General features: G+C 38.5%; 1 protein-coding gene across 2 annotated transcripts in view; it reads left to right on the forward strand.

Moving 5' to 3' along the window:
- Positions 1-23524, forward strand: part of UBE2H (ubiquitin conjugating enzyme E2 H) — a 107475-nt gene that overhangs the window by 72030 nt on the left and 11921 nt on the right. For both annotated transcript variants that reach the window (XM_059074471.2, XM_067042170.1), the window contains exons 4-5: positions 9826-9865; positions 11178-11230. In XM_059074471.2, coding sequence (XP_058930454.1) covers positions 9826-9865; positions 11178-11230 — 93 coding nt within the window. The remainder of the gene's footprint in view (positions 1-9825; positions 9866-11177; positions 11231-23524) is intronic.

Raw genomic sequence — 23524 nt, forward strand, 5'->3', positions numbered from 1 at the left:
CTACCTATTTTACTTAAACACTAGCATTCAAGAGAAAATTTTAAAGTTGTCCTTTAATCTTATTTTTAAATGTCTACTGACTAGTGTATTAATTGACATGTATTCTACTAATTTCAGATAGAACTATAGAGTATTTTAGAATCTTTTGTAGATAACCTTAAGACCAGCCTGGGAACTCTGTCACCATTTATACTTTTTTAAAATAGAAAACTCTTTTGTAAGAGCCAGCTAACAAGTCTAGAAACTCACTTTTGAAACACTACCTGTGTGTATCTCCATATTAACAGTGAGGAGGACCCTCTCAGGAGCAAGCTATATGCGCTGTGTGTCTGGACTGTAATTTGATGATACCAAAGCTGACTGTGTAAGAGGAATGGTTGGTTGAGAACAAGATTCTGGAGAGACCACTTAATGTGTTTGCCGAATGTTGATAGAATGGCCAGGGAAAAAACCAAGCTCATTCTTCAGTGTAATTGATGTCAATAGCATATGGCAAGAGCTAGCCAAGTCCATTTGAGTAAATAGAAACAAAAACGAAAAGAGTCATGGACAGTAACAAACATTAGAATGCTATTTTGAGCTATACCAATGGCCTTTATAATTAGGTCAGACTATCATCTAAATAGAATGGTTTTAGGTCATTCTTTTCCAAAGGAAACGAGACTAGATAACCTGTCTGAGTTCCTTCTAAATTTCCCAATCTGCCACCAGTTTTTAATTAAAAGATATTCTGATAATCAGTGTACCATATTCTTTTTACTTGTGCCAGTGATTAAAGGAAATGTTTTCACCTTTTTCATTGGCAGATTCACAGACTCTTCTGGCATAATACATTTTTTATTTCACTATGGCCAGAAATTACCTCCCAGTATTTTTGGAATGGAGTTTTATAACATATGGTATGACTAGCTGTAGAGCTTAGAATATTTACCATTTACTTTGTGTCTTCCTAGCTGGAAACATTGTACAATTACTCCCTCAGGAACTACTGTGAGTAACTTAAGTGAGCCCTGCTTAGTCAGGAGTAGACCAGGATTGGGAGTAGAGAGGAATGTGTCATGCATGAGAGGTTTGGGGTCAGTCATTTAACAAATACTACTTGAACCACTATATTTCCACAAATAGAATGAATTCTTAGACTGAGGAAGCAAAATTCCATTAAGATCACCTATATACTTCTCTACTTTTGCAACCTTGGGTTTGAATTTAGTTCCTGTTTCAGTTACATTCTAGTAGAAAAGTTTCCTAAAAAAATTTTTTTTAGATAATGGTATGAGAATATAAGCCATTGTTAAAAGCTCTCCTTTTACTGGAGTTCTGAAAATGAGAGTTTTCAGGATAGATTTGTGAAAAGATTATGTCTGGCAGCTGAGGCAGAACCTACTTTCTCATAAAATGGATACATCTTGCATCATGTCTTCTAATCAGCTCCACAAATTTATCAGATACCAACTGTGTGCAGCGCATTATTCTAGGTGCTAGGGATACGGAAGTGAACAAATTTCTCTCTTCACCCTTAAATCCTTTTGTGATGGTGGGCGGGGGAGGTAAAGCAAAATTTTAAATGTCTGATAGCTCTATGCAGAGAACTGATGTGATAGAATTGACATGATAGCTATCTTAGATTAGGTATTCAGGAAGGGCTTCTCTGACAAAGTAAATTTAAGCTGAGGTTTAAATGAAAAGGGGGAAAAAGCCAGCCCTGATCCTCCAAGGTCAGGGATGAGAGCATTTTAGGCAGAAGAAATTGTGAAGACAAAGACTCTGAGGCAGGAGCTTTGCATGCTTAGGGAAGAGAGATGAGGCTGGGAGGCTGGGTCGAGAGCCTGAGATGTGAGAAGGGGTCTGGTAGGCAGGGTGAGGTCCTGTAGAGCTTTGCTGGCCAGGTTAAATGGTTGAGTTATATTCTTAATGTAATGGAAAAAAATCACTGCAATGTTCAGCGATCACTCTGCTGTTGTGGGGAAAGAGTAGAGATACTGGTGGTTTGGATCAAGGGGCCAAGGTTGAAAAACTCGGGTGTATTGGGTTGGCCAAAAAGTTTGTTCGGTTTTAAGTAAAAATAAAAGACACATTTTTTATTTTCACCAATAATTTTATTGAACAATTATTTACTAACAGAATGAACTTTTTGGCCAAGCCAATAGATACACATTACTTGAAGAAATCTATCTATATAGAGGAAAGCATACAAATGAGGCTGTTACCTAGAGGAAGATAAAAGGAAGGCTTTACTTTTTATTTCTTGAATAGGAGATTTTGCTCCTTGCAGGGAGTTGTCTAGAAGAGAGGGAAAGCTTGCTGATGTTGGATGTCAGGAGGAAAATTAAAGGAGCAATGCCTTTGACACTGTAGGAAGGGGACAAGATCAGAACATAGATAGAAGACTGGTAGTTGAGAAGACCATGAACATGAACATTTGAGCAAGCTGTTGAGGCAGGAAAAATTAGCATGTGGGGGTGGTGGATTTTGTTGGGGATGATGAGGGATCCTGCCAATTGGCACCCATTTTCCAAAAAAAAAATGGGCAGGGCTATTAAGTCAAAGTGAGAAATGGAGGGGCAAAGGGAATGGGAGATTTGCAGAATAAAGGTAAAACGTCCAAGTCATTGGAGAATGGGGGAGCAAGCTACTAGAGAAAGAAGAGAGGAAAATTATAGGGGATGTTGAATCCACAAAAGTTGTTATAGAGCATTCTTTTTTAAATTGGTATATTTGTTTACTTACATCTCTCCTCCCTGCCAACCCAATAGATATAAACTCCATGAAGGCAGTTCCTGGGTCTGTTTTACTAAAAATCCATCTCCGGGGCTTCGCTGGTGGCGCAGTAGTTGAGAGTCCGTCTGCCAACGCAGGGGACACGGGTTCGTGCCCTGGTTCGGGAAGATCCCACGTGCCACGGAGCGGCTGGGCCCGTGAGCCATGGCTGCTGAGCCTGCGTGTCCGGAGCCTGTGCTCCGCAGTGGGAGAGGCCACAACAGTGAGAGGCCACAACAGTGAGAGGCCCAGCGTACCGCAAAAAAAAAAAAAAAAAAAAAGAAAACAAAAAACAAATAAGAGCAATATCTTAGTTCCCTTGGAAGAGTTTGTTCACACAGTTCAAGATTTGTTCATATTCTTGGTGTTGGTGAAAACCATAGTGCTAGAAGGAACTTTGGAGATTATATCATCCTGTTCCCTTATTTGAAGGATTGTAAAAATGAGACTCAGGAAGGCAGGAGATATATTACTACTAACTAGTTGCAGAGTGTGCCTTCTAGCTTCCAGTCCAGTGTTTTTTCCATATGCCAAATGCAATCAGAACAATCTTTTTAATAGTAAATATTAGAGTAACTGTATTTGCCATTTCCAGTGTGATAGGGTTATAAAAAAAATATCCCATAATCAGAATACCTTCTAATGCTCTTGACAATTCCTAAAGGATTAAGAGATGGATATGTAGGGGCAGATATTTTCATTTTTAGGATGAGAAAAGTGAGATGAAATTACTTGCCTGAGCTCATGAGTTACTGGTCACATGCTGTGCATATATTCATTAAATCTTGGTGACAGTCCTGTGATATGTGGATACCATTATTTAACCCAGCCTTATGAATAAGGAGACAGAAAGGCACAGAGATACAGTAGGTCTAAGTGGAACTTAGGCAGTCTGACTGGAGCCTGATCTTTTAACCACGACTTTGTGTAGTAACAGTGGCAGAGACTTGAAATTAGGTCTCGAAATTTCAAGTCCAGTGTGTTCTGTCCATACTCTACTGCCTCTGACCATGAATATAAATCCTGCCTGATTCAGACAGTGTGGTTACATGAATGACCAGGAGAGTGAAAGATGAACTATGGAGACAGGAAAGAGATTACAGTCTTCCAAAAATGGAAGTGCAGGAGAGTCAGTTTAAGGCTACAGGCTTTGGTAATCTGCTAGGTTGGTAGAAGAGTTATGCTGTTGAAGGATAACACTTCACCTTTTCTTAGTTATAAATGAATAAATGAACTTTTCTTATCCATCCAGCCCATTCCTCAGATTCCATATTATCAGAGAGAAAGGAAGAAACAGAAAAGAGGACCCCTTGTTGAGTTTAGATCTCCTGAACACACACAGGATCAGTTCAGAAGTTCCCATGATACAGGGCAATGAGAGTGAGCTCCTTGCTTGGTTCCTCACCCAAGAAGAGACCGGCCCAGGTCCATCTCTCCTGAGTAGGAAAGGCTCAGCTCTCGGAAGAGACTTCTGCCCGGGTGCAGGCTGCCACGGGCTGGGCCTGGCTGTCTGAGGTAAGATGAAAATCTGTCTGAGGGTGCACTAATGCACAAAGCTGGCAGTATAGCTGTCACCAGTGAAGCTGGCAGCATCCCCACCCCTTTTTTATCTGGAACACCCTAACTCTGATCACCTCCTGCATGCTAGGAATGGAGATCCAAGTTATTGCCCTTAAAAAATTTATAGTCTGAGATACTTCTAGGGGAGATAGGATTTAATCTTTAATAAATATATTTTAAATAATTATATCTACTTTAAAAATAGAGAATTAATCAGTTTCATTCTGAATGGTCTACTTTATATGGGTATTTGTCCTGAAGATAGAATATCAGAGTAATTTAATATATTCATTTACTGTTTTCTCACAGGAATTCATAAGCTTATAATTAAATCATATCAGCCACAGCTGCCTCAACCATCTGCAGTCCAGGTTCATTTTATCTCTGGGATAAAGTTTTCATTTTTGCCTTTCATGCTTTTCACCCTATTACCTTAGGGTGGATTTACCTTGTTTCGTGAGTCACCTTGTTTGACCTCATTTCTTCAAGATTATTCTGGATGAAATTTCTGGATAGATGACTGGCCCTTAGGTATTTCATTCTGTCCACAAATTTGATCACTAAAAATATCCCCACTTGTAAACGGAACAAAGATGGAAGTATAATTAATTTTTGCCTCTTTCATGTACATATTGACCCCAATATCAGTTATTCGAAAGTGTACAACTTTGTACAGATCCCTTCCTGGGACTGGACACAGAAACAGTCTGAAATAAAAAACAGTTTTCAGCATGACTCGGCACAGCGTTATTTACTTTCTCTGTTTATTAGCCTATGGGTCAAGAGATTTGTTATTCTAGAGCAATTGAGTGTTGGAGTGGAACAAGCAAAAGCATGGCATATTTTTCTATTTTAATAATCTGTGCTTTTGTTTTCTAAGATATGTAGTTTTACATCAAATAAGCATGGTTTGGATTCCTCCTCCAGAATTATAAATCTCCTGATTCCCTTCTGATAAAAGACAAAGGACAGAGGTGGTAAGCTTTTTAGCTAAACATTTGTACCTGTTGTCCCCTTTTTTATAAATGCTTGAGCCATGCCAGAGAATAATTGTCCAAAAAATTTAAACAAAGGAGTTCTGAATTTTATCTGATCAAATCACTGAAATGTTATCTGTAGAAAATGTCTGGTAGTGAATAAAATCTTAAATCATATGGATTAAAGGTGACTTGCTGCTTCCACTTATCATGTTTCCATAAAAGCAGTTTTCAAAATATGTTCTCTTAAAATATCTTCAAAATAGTTCCTGGTCAAATGGAAACAAGTGTTGGGAAAATTCTCTTGTTGCAGACAAATTCATTAATGTGGTGATAGCATTGCCAAAAGGAAGGAAAACATGCCAGGGCAAACACACTCAGTCCTGAGAACGTTCCTTCTCTGAATTCCTAGCCTGTTCTTTCTCTCCTCCCCTCGTGTAGAAGTTCCATTGTTGCCATCATTATCCAGAATGTAAATAGCTTTGCCAGAAATGCTGCCCACAGCTTGTCCAAGGACAAATGTAAAGGAGATATAGATATATACAGATACAGATACATCTACCCCTTTCGATTTATTTGCGTTGGATATTTTTCTAACAATAGAAAAAGCCTGGTATAGGAAGAGATGCTTGTAGTGTGGAAGTTGTTTTTTGGTAGAAATGGTCTGTCTGTGCTTGTTCCTCAGTGGCAAGTTTATAAACTCCATTTCTGCCTACTTTGGAACAGTCAGCGGATTTTGTGTCTCTTTATGGTATTTTAGCATGTTAGTAACTTTGTATTATATTGTCCAGAATACTTATGTACCTAAAAATGTGCCTCACAGAATTAATTTCCTTTATGGACTTAACCATTGGCCATTTCCCCTTAAGTCCTCTGTTCTCAGAGGTCTGGCCACTGTTATTAAATCCTAGATTTTAGAGCTGATGGTCCTTTTACAAACAATAAGAGTGGAGGTTTTGGAGATCATGTAGCCCAGCTGTTTCTCTTTGCAGGTAAATAAGCAGACCCACAGAAGTGTAGTGACCTGATCAAGGCCTGCAGTTAATAGCAGAGTTGGGACTAGAAGCCAAATCCCTATTAGTACTTTTCTCTTTCCAGTCCGATTCTGCTCTCCACTTCAGAGCTCAGATGGGGTTTTATATTTAGCAGGGGCACTGGGGACTGGGCTCCAACCCATTTATTACTAAAGAATATGTTTACTAAGCCCTTTTTGGCCCTCTTTCTTACATAGTCTTGAACTCAACCAAGCCAAAATCTAGATTAAATTGAAAACAGTGTGGAAACTATATTGATTCCAAATGTAATCTCCAGACCTTGTACAAGGAGGGAGGCAGGAACCTTAATCTTTCAGAGACAGTTTTGATAAACATTTAAAGCTTTTTTCACCATAGCTATTTCCTTGACTTATACCTTTGAAGTTCCCTGTGACATCAAATTATTGAAGCTTCATTCTTTTTTTAAAAAAATTTTTTGTTGAAGTATAGTTGATTTACAATGTTGTGTTAATTTCTGCTCTACAGCAAAGTGATTCAGTTATACGTATATACATTCTTTTTCATATTCTTTTCCATTATGGTTTATCATAGGATATTGACTATAGTTCCCTGTGTTCTACAGTAGGACCTTGTTATTTATCCATCCTGTATGTAATAGCTTACATCCGCTCACCCCAACCTCCCACTCCATCCCTCCCACAACCCCCTTGGCAGCCACCAGTTTGTTCCCTACATCCATGATTCTGTTTCTGCTTCGTAGATGGGTTCATTTGTGTCGTATTTTAGATTCCACATATAAGTGATATCATATGGTATTTGTCTTTCTTTCTGACTTACTTCACTTAGTATGATAATCTCTGGTTGCATCCACATTGCTGCAAATGGCATTATTTTGTTCTTTTTTATGGCTGAGTGGTATTCTATTCTATATATGTACTACATCTTTTTATCCATTCATCTGTCGGTGGACATTTAGGTTGTTGCCATGTCTTGACTATTGTGAATAGTGCTGCTGTGAACATAGGGGTGCATGTGTCTTTTTGAATTGTAGTTTTGTCTGGGTGTATGCTCAGGAGTGGGATTGCTGGATCATATGGTGATTCTGTTTTTAGTTTTCTGAAGCTTCATTCCTTCTAACCCATTTCCATTGCTGCGATCCTACTTCTGGTATAGGGGTAGGGGTGGTTTAAAAAGGATAACAGAGAAAATATCCCCACCACTAAGAACTAAGCACTGTTGATATTTGTACATATTTGTTTCCAGTTTTTTATCTATGTGCACACTTTTTAAAATACCAGGGCAAATAATATACAAGCACATATATCTTTTTAGTATGTGTGCTGCCGAAGCAAGAGCTAGCTCTTTTTTAAAGGAATATAGTTTTACAGATAAATTCATCTTTAATCACCATTCCTCATTCTGTTACATATTCCCACCATGACCTTGGCCCTGCACCCTCACTAAAATAATTACTCTTATAAATTTGGTATATATTGGTCCAATACAGTTTTCTGTACTCGTTACCATAGATAATATGTAGTGTTGCTTTGGTATCATGCTGTAAATATATCATCCTGCAACTTTGTTTCCCCTCAGCTTTGGCTCTATCCTAATTGATACATACTGACCTAGTTCACTCCCTTGGCTGTATAGGACTCCCAGTATAAGGATGTACTACAGTCTCTCCCATCCCTTGTTGATGGGGTTGAACTTGGTTCTTGGCTTTTATAAACACTGCTGCAACAGATATCCTCGTAGGCCTTCTTGGATACATGTATTAGTGTTTTTTTGAGGTTCGATAGAATTTTTATTCTGCTTTCTCTTCTCAACATTAAGGCATGAACATTTCCATTGGCTTAGTATAATCGCCTCATAAACACATACCTTATACATCTAGACTTTGAAACATCTTGAATGAAAAATGAATATGAAATGGTAATTGGACACAAATCTTTTTGCGTCAGAGTAATTTAAACATTGCATGGGCTCTCTTGATAGGAGTAGATAAAACATTAAGCTATTTCAATACAAAAGATTAAAAAACAAAAATTGGAAGCATGATTAGTACTTGGAGTGGCTAGAGCATGTGAGGATTGGAATGCCTGGGATTTCATATAGTCTCATTCCCGTTTTCTAAGTCTAGAGAAGTTTCTTAGCTTTTTGGAGATGACCTCTGTCACACCTCATCCTTGAGGATCTTCCTTTGATGCCACTTGTCTGCATCTTTCCTGACATCTTCCTCTCCTCATACATGCTTCCCCTGTCACCTCTTTTTGCACACTGCAGTTATTTCTTTGTGTGTCTTGTCCCAATGCTCCAGTGACCACCTCGAGAATAGAGTACTGTCTTTATTTGGTTTTGTACCCTAAATAAGTACAGTGCCTGACACATGATGTTGACCAAATATATTTTGAATGAATGAAAGAGAACATGTGAGGTGGGGGTGGGGCAAGGGAGGGTGGGATTGGGACATGGTGATAGCCACTTAATAAGGAACTTCAATTTATTGAAAGGAGGGTACGGAGTAAGGAAGTCTAAAAAGGAAGTAAGGGGACTTTCCTGGCGGTCCAGTGGTTAAGACTCCGTGCTTGCATTGCAGGGGGCACGGGTTCAGTCCCTAGTCAGGGAACTAAGATCCTGCATGCCGTGTGGCACGGCCAAAGCATAAATTAATTAAATTTAATTTAAAAAAGGTAGTAAGGCGATAAGGATGACAAAATGAGAGCTTTGACAGTGGATCTCTGCTTTAGAATACTGTCATTTGCTTGTATACAAATGATTAAATCACTGGTTTTGAGTTAGAAAATAATTTCTTTTTGGAATTTAAATATTTGTTTAAAAGTCTATACATACTTGTTTTTCTAGAAATAAATCAAAAAATTTGAATCCCTGACGGATATAGCCATCTTTCAGAATTTTTAAAACACCTTGCCTAATTTCTTGGTTGCCCCAATTTTAATCAAAACTGGGTTTCCTGGAATGAGTAGACTAAAGTTAAAGGAAGTATTTTGGTCACTGTTCTTATGAAATCCTTTGCGGTTTGGAAGCGGTACTCCTTTAGCATTTCAGCAGCTTCATTCATGTTCCGCACACGGTGTAGCACAATACCAGTAAATGAGCTTTGGAAGGAGAAGTTCAAATGCAGAACCTCCACATTTAGTGATTGAACAATAAAACTTTGGGGAGGGAAGTCAAGAGTAGCTTTCTTAACTTTTATCATGGCACTAGTTATAAACCATTTAGTACTATAAATTTTCTTGACAAGTACCTTCATAGCTCAGAAAATAATTTCTTGTAATGATGATTTTGTATTAGAAGCTGCATTGCTCTCAGAGTTTGCTCATTTGATTAGTAGAACTCTGATGTATTTTAAGTAATTGACACAATCAGGAGAATATAGTCTTAGCAGTAACCAAAGATCTAAGATTGAAAGTAATCAGTTATCCTAATACTGAAATTGTTTCCAGTACTGAAATACTTTAAAACTAATTGTTCTCTGGATACTTTTTGCTGCTAATTAACATCTCTTTTTACAGGATTCATGAATAAAATTTTCCATCCCAACATTGATGAAGCGTAAGTAACTGTTTAAAAATGTTTAAATCTTAGCAGCAACTGCTCTTGGTTAGAGTTCATCTCTCTGTTATAAAAAAGCCTCAATTATCTTTTTGGATTTTAAGAACAGATAGGACTGTAAGAATGGTCACTTCCATTATAGAATCCAGGACTACGATATTCTGACTTAGTTCAGGTCCACTATTGGACTACTTGGTTTTTTCCACTGTCATGAATGGGTCCTTCATTTCCCTTGATATCCAGCTAACATTTGTAATATTCCATATCTCTGTTCTCTTTGTATAGACACTGTCCAGAGATCTGTCTTCAGTGTACAGATTATATTATTTTCAGCCCTTAAAGTATTTCTCAGTCCTTGAGAGTAAAGCAAACAGTTAATGAATCTTAATTATCCCTTTCTTTCCTTCTAATATTTTATTAGTGATATTTTAAAATGTGATATCAGTGCCTCCTGTTTTATACTTCCAGTGCTATTTAGAATACTATTTGTCCTGCAGTTTTTCCTTCTCATGGCACTAAATTTTGATATCACACACACGCACACACGTGCGTACATATGAAGTATTCTGAACTCTGAGAGGTTGTATGTATATATATACATCATGCCCCATTGTCCTTTAATACTTTCATGTATCAGTCATCTTAACAAGGATTTTCTTTTATGTAACTGCAGTATAGTTGTCAGATTCAGGAATTGAATATTAATGCAGTACTTTTTCATCTACTGCCATATTCTGGTAATTGACTTTTTAGCACTTTTTTTTTTTCCATTCATTAAAGGATCCAGTCCAGTGTCATCTATTGCATTTAGCTGTCATGTTTCTTTAAACTACTTGAATCTGAAACCATTCCTCAGCTTTTTATAAAATTGACATTTTTAAGGAATAAAGACCAGTTATTTCATACTGTCCCTCAATTTGGGTTTGTCTGATTTTTCCTTATCATTAGGTTCAGAGTATGCTCTTAAGGCCAGAAAACCAAAATGTAAGATTGTGTCCTCCTCAGGGTAACCTCTTTGGAGGCACACAAGTTTGTTTGCCTTGATAACCAGTGTTAATTCTCATCACATGGTTAAGGTGTTGTCTGGTTTCTCCATTGTATAGTTACCGGTTTTCCCTTTCAATCTGTAAGTAGACACTTAAGACTTTGTGTATATTCTGCTCCTCGTCATGTTTTCCCCAATTGGGATTCTTTGGGTTTTTTTTTTAATGATCTATTAAAAATATTTTTCCTGATGATTAAACTAGTTGCCAGATACATGCAACTAACTTTCTAATTTTTTAAAAAATGCCATTCTTTCCATCTGTTTCAGGTCAGGAACTGTGTGTCTAGATGTAATTAATCAAACTTGGACAGCTCTCTATGGTGAGTTTGGTCATGGAATATTTTTTAGAGATGTTGAGACACTGCCTAAAAAAATGTTGTTTGGATTTTCTTCTCTGGTTTAAAATGTTTTGTTGGGAATGGGAAGGGATTTTGAAAGCCGGGTGGGAAAGTTTAATCAGTGAAAAAAACATTTTCTCTTGAGTACAGACTTTGGTTTAGCAGTGGAAGTTTGAAATTATCTTGTAAGATTCTGAAATTAATGTATAGTGTTACACATATGCAGACACACAAATACATATGCAGACATTTTATATATGTGTTATTCTGAAGTACACTGTATACATGTTTATCTGTAATGCCTTTTAGTTTTGGAAAGACTCTTAGGAATGTCCCTTTGAAATGAGATGATGTATTAAGAGGTTTGGAGGATCATCATCTGTTTCAAGGGTGAAAACTTTGTTATGAAGCAAAGAATAATTTAGCCTTACCTTCAGTGCTAAAATTGACATATGATCTCTTACAGTGAATCAGCACGTAAATTGAGATCACAGAGAGAGAGAAGCCGTATCAGGCCTTGTAACTTGGTTGGGGAGCTAAAAGTATTTTTAAATATATTTAAAGTTTATTAGGGATACAACAAATCAATCTGTTCTCCCCACATGTCCAAATTCTCAGGCTACACAGACTCTCCCTCTTCTCATGCGCCCACCTCATGAAGCTTCCCCTGATGCTCCAGCTGGAAGTAATCTCTGGACATGCCTAAATCTTATCGCTCTTTTTTTGTGGCCTGCTTTTACTTTCTACCTTGTGTTTGTTGTCTGTGCCTACATTTTCTGTGCTACTGGATTATTTCCTGCCCTAAGGGCTGTCAGGGTGCTGGTCTGATTTGTGTTTAAGTCTTGGCACTCCTAGCACGGTACCTCGCACCAATGTGTTTGTAAGAATGAGTGGTACAGACAACAAACACTTGCTGAGAGATGCAGAGGGAAAGATCACTTCAGGCTGGGGTTAACTAGAGATGGCCTCCCCTTGTTGGAGAGTTGTGAGACCTTTTAGCGGTCTTAAGGTACATAAGACCCCTTATTCCAGCCACCATCTGCAAGTCACCTTGTTTGTACTGGGATGGTGATAAGAATCACAGAGGTTGGTCACCATCAGCACACAGTTAATCCTTTTTTTTTTTTCCTCCTCCTAATTCTTTCAAGAGTTATTTCTTCTGCCTGGAGTTATCCTCCCTGATCTTTGTGTAGCTGGCACCTTCTTTTATCATCTCAAACATGCTTCCTTAGAGAAGCCTCCTTTCCTGGCCACTTGATCTGAAATAACGCCCCTCCATAGCACAGCACCCTCTTTTAAAAACCTTAAAATTTATTTATTGTTTATCTTGTCCCGTCGGATTGTAAGTTCCACAAGAGCAGGGACTTTGTCTCATGTGCGCGCGTGCGTGCGTGTACATATGTACAAGTGCCTAAAGCAGTAGCCCATGTACAGTGAGGGTTCAAATATTTGTTGAATTAATACATGAATTAATCATGCCCAGCACTGTTTCATGAGTTTTAGGGAAACGGCAGCTTATAAGGAGATGAGGCAACAAGGAAGAACATATACACTGAGGTTGGTTAAAGGGATTCCTTTTAAGATGGTTTTTCGGTAAAAATGTCTTCTGGCAGGTTGCCTGGAATATCTGATGTAATGATGTATTTTCTTAAACTGCATTCACATTTTAGAAATGTACACAACTAAATGCTGCAAGCTGGTTCCAATGACAATAAAGTAAATTGGACTTTAACTAATTCTTTTACTACTGACCAGAAGAGCTTTGTGGAAGAGGTTTGCTGATTCTCAAGTACCTTACATCTCAGAACAGATTTTTTAAAATAACAGTTTTATTGAATTATAACTCACATACATAAAATACACCCATTTAAAGAATGTAATTTGATGATAGTTTTTAGTATATTCACAGTTATTTATAACCATTCCCACATTTTTATCATAGAATATTTTTATCACCTCAAAAGGAAACCCTGTACCCTTTAGCTATCATCCCCTCATCTCCCAGCCCCATCCCCCAGCCCTAGGCAATAACTAACCTTGTTGTTTGTATAGATTTGCCTATTCTGGACATTTCTTGTAAATGGAATTATACAATATGTGGTGTTTTGTAACTAACTTTTTTACTTCATATAATGTTTTCAAGATTCATCTATGTTGTAGCATGTATCAGTACTCCTTTCCTTTTTATGGCCAAATAATACTCTGCTGTACAGATATCATTTTTATTTTTGAGATGATAGACATTTGGGTTGTTTATACCTTTTAGCTATTATGAATAATGCCTCTATAAATATTTGTGCACAAGTTTCTCTGGACGTAGGTTTTCATTTCTCTTGGGTATGTACCTACAGGTAGAATTGCTCGGAGATATGGTGACTTTGTTTAACCATTTGAGGAACTATTTTCCCAGGTGGTACCATGTTAACATTCCTGTCAGCAGGTGTATGAGGTTCAGAATAGACTTTCAAGCAACAGGCCAACATGACTAAGGCCAACATGACATCTATAAAATGTTAGAATATGTTCTTGTATTACCTTGCAAAGCATTTAGTAAGTAACAAGAATTAATCACATTGATCAAAGTGATTTTTGATTTCTGTATTACATGTGTACAAGTTACCATTAAGTGTTCCATAATATAAGAACATGAACACACTAACAGGTAAGTGTAGGAAAGCAGGAAGAAAATATTTTTATAGTATAGTCAAAATTATACTCAGCATGGGAAAACTGTTTTGACAGTTTTCTCAAGTCCAAACTATTCCTCAAGAAAATTCATTTTTTTCATGGAAAGATTTAGGAGCAGGTAAATACAATTTATATGAAAGTACTGGTAGAAAGGGTTGGTTTAGATGACCTTGAAGTTTCTTTTAGGCTTATATGATCTTGAGATCTAAACTGAATTTTTATTACAAGCTGCGCTGGCATTAAAGGTTAGTTTCATCATTGGTGAATTTTGAATCACTCAATTTCCTGCTGTGATTCTTGAATTTTAGTTCAAAGGACAAAAATCTAACTTAATAGGAAACAACTAATAGGAGAAAGTTGGCAAGTTAACACAGATATTAACTGAAAAGCAAAAGGCTTAGCTTGGTAACCAAAACTTGTTTCAACTCTACTATATAATATGGTAAGGAGCAGGGAGTTACTTGTGAAATTTCCTGCAATTAACTTTGCCCCAGGGCATGCATGTACTGTGCAATAGATATACATATTTTTATTATAACAGCAATTCCCAGATGAAATTCAGATTTATACTCATTATAACCTGATAATAAGCTATGTTTATTCCTCCACCACCCCTCACCAACTCCACAAAAGAAAATTGATTTCTGGCAGCCCATTTGACTCCTTGCCTCTGTTCTCCTCCTGTTTTCCTTTGCCAAGTGTACATGCAGTTTGTTCATTCAGAAGCTCAAACTTGGTATAATTGTAGTTTATCACCCAGTAATATTTAATTTTATATTTAACATTGAAAGAGAGCATATTATAGTGGGTTATATGGTTAATTTTGTAAAGAGGCTTGTCATCAATATGAAGGTATCTATTGAGTTTGAAGTTACTATTGTTACTTTTTGTGACATTAAAAGGAAAGTAGCAGATGCCATCACAAAGTTGATTCATTTTGGCTTCCTGTATGATGGCATCTTTTTTTTTTACATCCCTTCATGCTCTTCCAGACAGGAATGATAAAAGCTCTGGAAAACTTAAAATTCAGCCAAGGGGATCTAGATTTCAATTTCAAAAACAACTGTAATTTTAAAGACTGATGAAAGGAAAGTTCATTAAGCCATAGGTAGCTTGTTTTCTTTTTACTCAAATATATTTTATCCATAGTTGTGTTTTCACCTCCCACACTCCTGGAAGCTCAGGGACCTTCACTGCAGTACAGCTTCAGTTTCCCTCCCGCCGTTCTGGCCTTGCATACTTGACCCTCGCAAATTGTGTTTCTCTCTCCAACTTTCGTTTTACTCATTTCTCGACTGACTTGGTAAATTACTCATTTGTGGGTTAAGTTGTGGACAAGTAATGTAGAAGACAATTTTCATACAAAATTGGGCAGTTTCTAATTTTATTCTCACCTTTAGGGTTGCTAGCCAATGGACTGGATAGTCCTCTTCTTTTGCTGGTGAGAAAAATCAACATTTGAGAAATTATTTCCCCTAGAGTCATTTGGAGGGGGGGTCAATAACAGACAAATGAGTTTGACTACAACAAAAGGAATTCTTCAGGAACTTTGGGATTAGAATTAGGAGAAACAGTGCTTCTTTTACTAGGCATTTAGAAAAATTTTAAATCATAAATTTACTTAATAGTACTATGCTGTAACCTAATGATTTTAAGCTGCTAAATGAATTTAAGCCTTTTCATGTTGGAAATACATTGGTATTAAATACCTCTTTTCAGTCAGGTAGCCTGTGAATCTTTCCAAACAATTCAAATTTTGGCTGAGGGTAACTGTATCTTAAAATAATGCTTTATGCTGCATGAGTGTTTGCTAGCTATGTTTCTAGACATTTTAGTATAGTTGCAGAGATAAGAGATACATTTATCTATCTGCATGGATGATTGAGTGGCCAGCAACCACTGTTTGAACAGGCTTGAGAACTCAGTATTGATCGATCCATGTTGGAATCACAAACATCATCCTGCTTTTGGAACAGCTGGATGTCATTATGAGTCTCCTAGACAGAGCCAGGTAGAGCAGTTTCTTTCTAGTACTGTGGAGAAAGGTCAGCTGTAGTAGATAAAGAAGAAATATGCTGAGTTTTGGATTTGATGGTTTCCACAATGCTAGCTCCATGATCCACCTCCTTTGTCTGCTTGTAGATATTTAGATTTGGTGTTGGCATGTGGCCCAAGAGTTTAATTAGCTATACATAGAAAAATGGGGCTTTCTTGGGTTGAACAACTTAGCAGAAATTCATTAAAAGCACCACATTCACATTCATTGACAGTCAGCATTAGAACCATGGAGTGGTTCAGGCTTTGTGGATCGTGGGATACGAGCCAGGCTATGGTCCTGAAAGACAGCCACAGCCATGTTCTTCTTTCTTTGGGGCTGTAGCTTCAGGGCTCCATTGTGATTTTATGGATTTGTTTTCTCTTCATTTGCTTGTGATCATTGTGTCTAGGTAAAGTCTTTCCCCATGCATGGTCACTTATCTTATTATTGCATGAAGTTATCTTGTTCTTTTCTGACATTAAAGACAAACTAAATTATTGCCTAGTAATTTAAAACTTTAATAATGAGTTTTAATATGACTGTAAGAATACCCAACTAGCTAATTATACATTAACTGCCCTCATTTCTAGAAGGGTAATAACAAATCCTACTACCGTGTTTTAGCTTGCAATCTTTTAAGGTAAGCAGGGTCATACCAGCTTTAAACCAGGATGAATTGACCTCTAAAGAACACCTAAGCAAGGTGGGAAGTGTTTTGAGATTGACATGGCAACAAGGGGAATGTTTTTTGGTGAACAAAAGTCTGTTTTCTTCATTCTGATCTGTGTAGTAGCATTCATTTCCTTCTGCAGATCTCTACAGTTTAAATACATTGTGGAGAGGGAGTTGCAATTAGGCAATGGATGGAAGATGATTTTCTCAGACAGTGGAATACTTTAAAACGTTCCATGTTATAAAACTACACACCTCTGGTTGGTGACCTGGTGATCTGGCACTTAGCAGGATATATCTGGTATTCCACCAAGTTTTAATTAGTACCCTATGTCTTTGACATTGCTCTTTCCCACATATAACAGGAATACCTGTTTTTAGCTTGGAATACTTAAAAAAGTGTAATGGTAGTATAGTGAGATTAAGTATATCTCTCAGGAATATTGCAAAAATTCTTCAAGTGTTTGCTGATTCTTATTAATTCCTGCTGATTGCTCTCTCTTTTTTAAGAGGTGTGAGGAGAGAAGAGTTTTGTTTTTTGCATGCATGACCCTCTTCATGAGACTTTATTCTATCTTTCAAAGATCCCCATGGACTAACACGAGATCACGTGTACATCTAATGAGTTTCACACCCTTTGTATATTTTATCCACACAGAAGACTCTCAGTTAAGTGATTGGCAATATACATTCTTGAATATATCATCTGGGATACTGGTTTGCTGTATGTATTATTCCATTAAAGCATGTTAGCATTCAGTGGCCAGCTGGTTCTGTGTCACAGCACCACACAAGTTGTCGTGGCGGTCTGCTTCAGCTTGCCACATGTGTGCTCTCAAACAGCTAGCAAGAGAATATTTAATCTCAAGGCCATTTCTTTTTTCAAATCTATCTACCTGTCTATCTGAAGGCATTCCTCCTAATTGGCTTCATTGAGGTTTTCCTCTGGGGGATGTCTGTCACCTTTTAGGGCCCACTGCTTACTCAGTCTTTCATACATAACAGCTGCTTGATTATATGCAGTGCTGATCCTCCAGCTGAAGAGAGAGGTGTAGGTTTCTGGCTCCTCCTCCTTTTAGGGGGTAGAATTTCACTGTTTTTAGTATTCACAGACTACAAGCAGAAGAAAATTAAAGTAAAAGACTCAAATTCATCATTAATAGTGCAACTTCTTGAGAGCTGACAAGAGTAGAAAAGTAAAGATCTATTAATTAACCCAAAATTCTTAGATAACCTGAAGAAATCTGGAAATTTTGTTTGTCCTTTTTCAATCTTATAAACTTTGACCACATATATATCAGTGTGTTTTTATACATATAGTTAGATACCACCCCCCAAAAAGAAAGAACAACAACAAAAAAACCTTGAGCAAATGAAATGGAATTTTATGATTGTTTTTATTTTGAACATGTAACTATAAATTCATGGCTTGCTTAGCAATATGATGAATTACAGTTCCTTATAAGATGAGCAGAGTCAATCAATGGGATTTTGAAAGGTCAGCTGATGATTTTCTCTAGCAAATCAAGGATAACATGGGTTTGTTTGTTTTTTTTAAATTATTTTATTTATTTATTTTTGGCTGAGTTGGGTCTTGGTTGCTGCGCGCGGGCTTTCTCTAGTTGCCATGAGCGGGGGCTACTGTTGGTTGTGGTGCGCAGGCTTCTCATTGCGGTGGCTTCTCTTGTTGAGGAGCACGGCTCTAGGTGCGCAGGCTTCAGTAGTTGCGGTACGCGGGCTCAGTAGTTGTGGCTCACGGGCTCTAGAGCACAGGCTCAGTAGTTGTGGCACACAAGCTTAGTTGCTCCGCAGCATGTGGGATCTTCCTGAACCAGGGATCGAACCTGTGTCCCCTGCATTGGCAGGTGGATTCTCAACCACTGCGCCACCAGGGAAGCCCCGGATAACATGGTTTTACTTCCCAGGTGATCTCAGCTTATTTAGCCATCAGCTTCAACTATAATGGCCAAAAGCCGTGGAAAGAGGAGGTCGCAGAGTCATTGGTTGTGGTTCACTAGAATCTACTTCTTGTGGGTTTTTACCCATCTTTTTACCTCTCTAATTGTGAGCAGGACTTTTCCTTTCTTCCTCTCCTTTTAGCCCTGCTCCCTATTGAATTACAAAACAGTTAAATACCTTAAGGAGTCGTAGCTAACTCAGTGATTCTGAGCTTTGGAAGCCAGGAGTCCTCCAGGAGGGAGAAGGTCAGTAAGATGTAAGTTTGTTTGGCTAGCATGCTTCTGGAGTACGAAGTTTTGTAGGAAAAGAAAAGGAACTTGCTCTTGATGGGAAATGACCTGAGTGTTTTAAGGAAGTGTTCTCAGATTCCAAAGGTAAGAGTTTGGAGGCTGGAAGGCCATCCAGAGATGGTTGTCCTAATCCAGGTTTAGAAAGATACATTGGGCTTGATGTAGTTACATGCCAGCGGAAACAGAAGAGGAACTAGAGGCATTTCACTAGGATTAATAGTGAGTCTGGGAAATTGACTGAGTACATGGAATAAAGGAGGAAGGCCTAACCAAGGTCCATCCGGAGGTTTGGAGCCATCAATGTAGGTTTTAGGAGAAAGGAATAGGTTTTCAGGGAATCATTTTAGGCATGTTTAAGACCAGAAATGTAAAGGACCAGTTAGAAGGATTTGCTAGTTATCAGCATAGACTTATTTCTTTAAAATTGTGAGATGATGAGCTTCCTGGAGTAAGAGTATAAAATACACTCTTTGTATTAATACAAAGACCACAGAATTCACATTGCTAAGCAAGTGGCTGATGTCTTTCCAAACAAGTTTTTCTGTATGTTTTTTGTTAGTTTGGCTTTAAAAAGAAGGAACCCAGGGCCTCGGACATCTGGGGAACAAGGAGTAGGGTGAGAAAAGGGGGAAGGATAGGTGACATTGGAGAAGGGAGGAGGGCTATGATGGCTGGTGTTACCTGGCCTTGACTGTGCTGTACCATGGTGGTGGTTTCTGAGACACAGCATTTGGGGTGTTAAGTCTGAAAAACAAACAAAGATTATGCAAGTTCAATTCTCTGAGAGGACTGCCTGCTTGGTAATTGTGGTTCCTGATGGGGCTGACCAAGTTAAGCTTTGGCATTCACAGGGTTTTAACCTGAAGATAGCAGTGTGCTTTACAAAGGTTTCCATTTTAATGCTCAAAGGAAATAGAGGAAGAAGAAATAACTTACGGTCACTGGTTCATAAACAGCCAAGAATAAAACATGAGATATGTGATTCATCCCCTCCTGAGTGTCTTCTCTTTTAAGCCATGTACCCATCTTTTTGTGAGTCACCTGGAGTAGGGTGGCTTTACTTTAAGAATTGGTACCAGGCGTCCCTGGTGGCTCAGTGGTTGAGAATCCGCCTGCCAATGCAGGGGACACGGGTTTGATCCCTGGTCCAGGAAGATCCCACATGCCGTGGAGCAACTAAGCCCACGCGCCACAACTACTGAGCCTGCGTTCTAGAGCCCGTGAGCCACAACTACTGAGCCCACGTGCCTAGAGCCCATGCTCCACAATGAGAGAAGCCACCGCAATGAGAAGCCCGCACACTGCAACAAAGAGTAGCCCCCACTCGCCACAACTAGAGAAAGCCCGAGCACAGCAATGAAGACCCAACACAGACCAAAAAAAAAAAAAAAAAAAAGTGCATTTTTGTGTGGGTGACTCATTTTAATTATTAATATGTATTCCTTGAGGGATAACAGGTAGCTGAAATTTCTTCTGAGAAGATGGCATATTTGTATTAATATTTTAGTCTAGTCCTTTGATGTAGTTTGAAGCCTATTTTATAGTCATTTTTAGAAATGTGTATTTCTTCTTGTAAGGAACTGCAGTATTCTCTTTTTGCAGATGAAGAAATTGAGATGCAGAGAGGAAGAGACCTGCTTTCCTACCTGTAGTTTGGAATACCTCCACCTGGAGGGAGTGATGGTGACAGCAGTGTGCAGAAAAAGGACAATGAAAGGGTCAGGGAGGGCTACTAAATTAGAGCCTCTTCAGCAGCTTAGCTGCCAAGACCTAAACATTTTCTTGAGCTAGAGAACCCACAAGCACATAGCTCTTCCCATTTGGTCTCTGGGGATAGGAGTGTGTAGAGTAGGTAGTGCATTTCTGCACATGTATCACACACATGCAGATGCTAACCAATCCTAAATCAGAATCCCTGGGGTAGGTATGAGGCCTCAGCATGCATATTTTGAAAAAACCCTGTGGGTAATTTTAATGGACGAACAACCAGGACCTAGACTTGCCCAAGAACCATTGCTCTAGACTGAGTGGGGTAAATTCTGCTTTTGATGAGAGATAAGTGTAATTTGAGTGTTTTTAAAAATTAAATATGGGCTTCCCTGGTGGCGCAGTGGTTGAGAGTCCGCCTGCCGATGCAGGGGACATGGGTTCGTGCCCCGGTCCGGGAGGATCCCACATGCTGCGGAGCGGCTGGGCCCGTGAGCCATGGCCGCTGAGCCTGCGCGTCTGGAGCCTGTGCTCCGCAGCGGGAGAGGCCACAACAGTGAGAGGCCCGCATACCGCAAAAAAAAAAAAAATAAAAAAATAAAAAAAAATAAAAAAAAAAAAATAAAAATTAAATATGGATATAAATCATTAGTTTATGTGCCTAAGCTGAACTATGAGTGTTGTAATATTGTTAACATTAATACTGTAAGATCAGGTTGAAGAATCAGTCCTAATGGACTGCATTTTGGTAAATGCTGATTTAGTCCAAGGCAAAAGTATGAGCTGTTTGCTCATTGTAAACCATACTTCTCAGGGATCTTGGGACTTTCTTTAAAAATTAAAACATCCAGTAATGGAGGCACCTGACTGTAATCTCTAGATTGTGCGATCCATGTCTGGTTCTCTCCCTTTCAAAAAGTGGAAGGTCAGTGTTTTTTAAAAGACTTTGGAACTGATAGATGTTTTATATTATTAACAATTCTAGGGGGAAAAATTTTATTATGATGGATTTTTCCAAAGATGAGTATCTTTATTTCATTCTTGGTTTATGGTTTATGTCTCTTCTGCTAGAATATTTATCTTGAAAAGATTTTGTGCACATCTGCATGTTTGAGAGATATTTCTTTGGGGAGGAACTTCTCAGTGGTAGTTATTCTGTTAGCCACTTTAAGGAATACTTTACTGCTTTAAAATGGCCATGGCAACAACATCCTGGCCTTCAAAAGCTGTCATCTTCACCCAGAACTGGGCTGTATACTTTTCCTTTCCTGCTCTTCTGTTTTAGAGGTGTGACTCAGCACATCTGTAAAATGGATCAAAATGTGTTGATGCAGGAAGACAGTAGACACAGGAAGGAAAAACCAATAATTGAGGGTTTTTTTGGTTTTTTTTTTTTAATTGAGGGTTCTTTTATTTGTTTGGAACAAATACATGGGCAAAGCCACTTATTGGTAGCTTGAAAAACTTAAAAGTAGTGGTGAGGGGTATAAAATCTTTTCCTGGAACACATGAAACACCTAGTTATGAGACATGTTGTCTGCAATATTTCTCAAGTCCTGAAGTGCTTCTGAACTTAAAGTAAAACCTGCAGTTTATTTTTTTTTCAAGTTTTTTTGTTGTTTGATAGGAACATTCAGCTGTTAATCTTTTGGGGGCAGCACCTATAATGCTGATGTGGCAGGAGAGGCCCCCAGTTTACTATGTGTGGATATCTGTGCATGGCCATGGGCTACTTCCTGTGGTTGGGCTACTTGAAGCACACTGCCTCTGAAATACCCGACAGTTCAGCCAAGAAACTCCTGAATATTCTCTGCTTAGAGACCATCCTGTTGGCCTTGAACACGTGAGAAAGAAAAACTTGGGGGAGGAGGGTGGCCATCTCTGAGGGTATACAGTTTTGACACAGAGATATGGGGAGCTTTTGCCATCATGGTTGAGACAGTGTTCCTTTTATCCACTAACAGAAGCAGCGTAGTGCATAAGCCCAGGTTTGAAACCCAGCCCCTTGGACAAGTTACCTAACCTCTCTGTGCTGTGCCTCATTTTCCCCATATGCAAAATGGAGATAGTAATAGTACCTACCTCATTGGCTGTAGTGAAATTAAGAGTGTATATGTAAAGTGTTTACAGGGCCTGGCTTATAGTAAGGGCTGTGTAAGTGTAAACTCTTGCAGCCATTACTATTACTGTTACTATCATTAGTGTCACTGTAACTCTGCTTTGGGATCATGTTCAATTTGTAAAACTTGGGGTTCACACCCCTTGTTTTTTCTTCTTAATTTGCTTACCTTTTAGCATTTTCTACCATTCCCTTGATAACCCACCCACTTAAGTATAGAGAGAGGAAAATTATTTTAAGACTTTCCATGTTTTATTAAATGTTTCAAACTTATGCAAAAGTAGAAAGGACACATTTATATGCAAATGTTATTTTTAAAGGTAAAAAAAGTAAAGTGTCATTTGAAGTGTGAAAAGTAGAAATTACAAGCCTTTTGCTTTGACATAACTTTTTAAAAAATTTTATTTACTTTTAATTTATTTTTTACTATTTTCCCTTTTTTGGCTATGTCAGGTCTTAGTTGGGGCACACGGGATCTTCGTTGAGGCCTGTGAGGTCCTTCGTTACAGTGCCTGGTCTCTTTGTTGTGGCACTCGAGCTTCTCTCTAGTTGTGGCCTGTGGGTTTTCTCTGTCTAGTTGTGGCGTGTGGGCTCCAGAGCGCATGGGCTCTGTAGTTTGTAGCACACGGGCTCTCTCGTTGAGGCATGCAAGCTCGATAGTTGCAGTGCACGGGCTTAGTTGCCCCATGGCATGTGGAATCTTATTTCCCTGACCAGGGATTGAACCTGTGTTCCCTGCATTGGAAGGCAGATTCTTTACCACTGGACCTCCAGGGAAGTCCAACATAACTTTTAAAATATTC

Source organism: Kogia breviceps, chromosome 9, assembly GCF_026419965.1.
Source record: "Kogia breviceps isolate mKogBre1 chromosome 9, mKogBre1 haplotype 1, whole genome shotgun sequence".
Lineage (NCBI taxonomy): Eukaryota > Metazoa > Chordata > Mammalia > Artiodactyla > Physeteridae > Kogia > Kogia breviceps.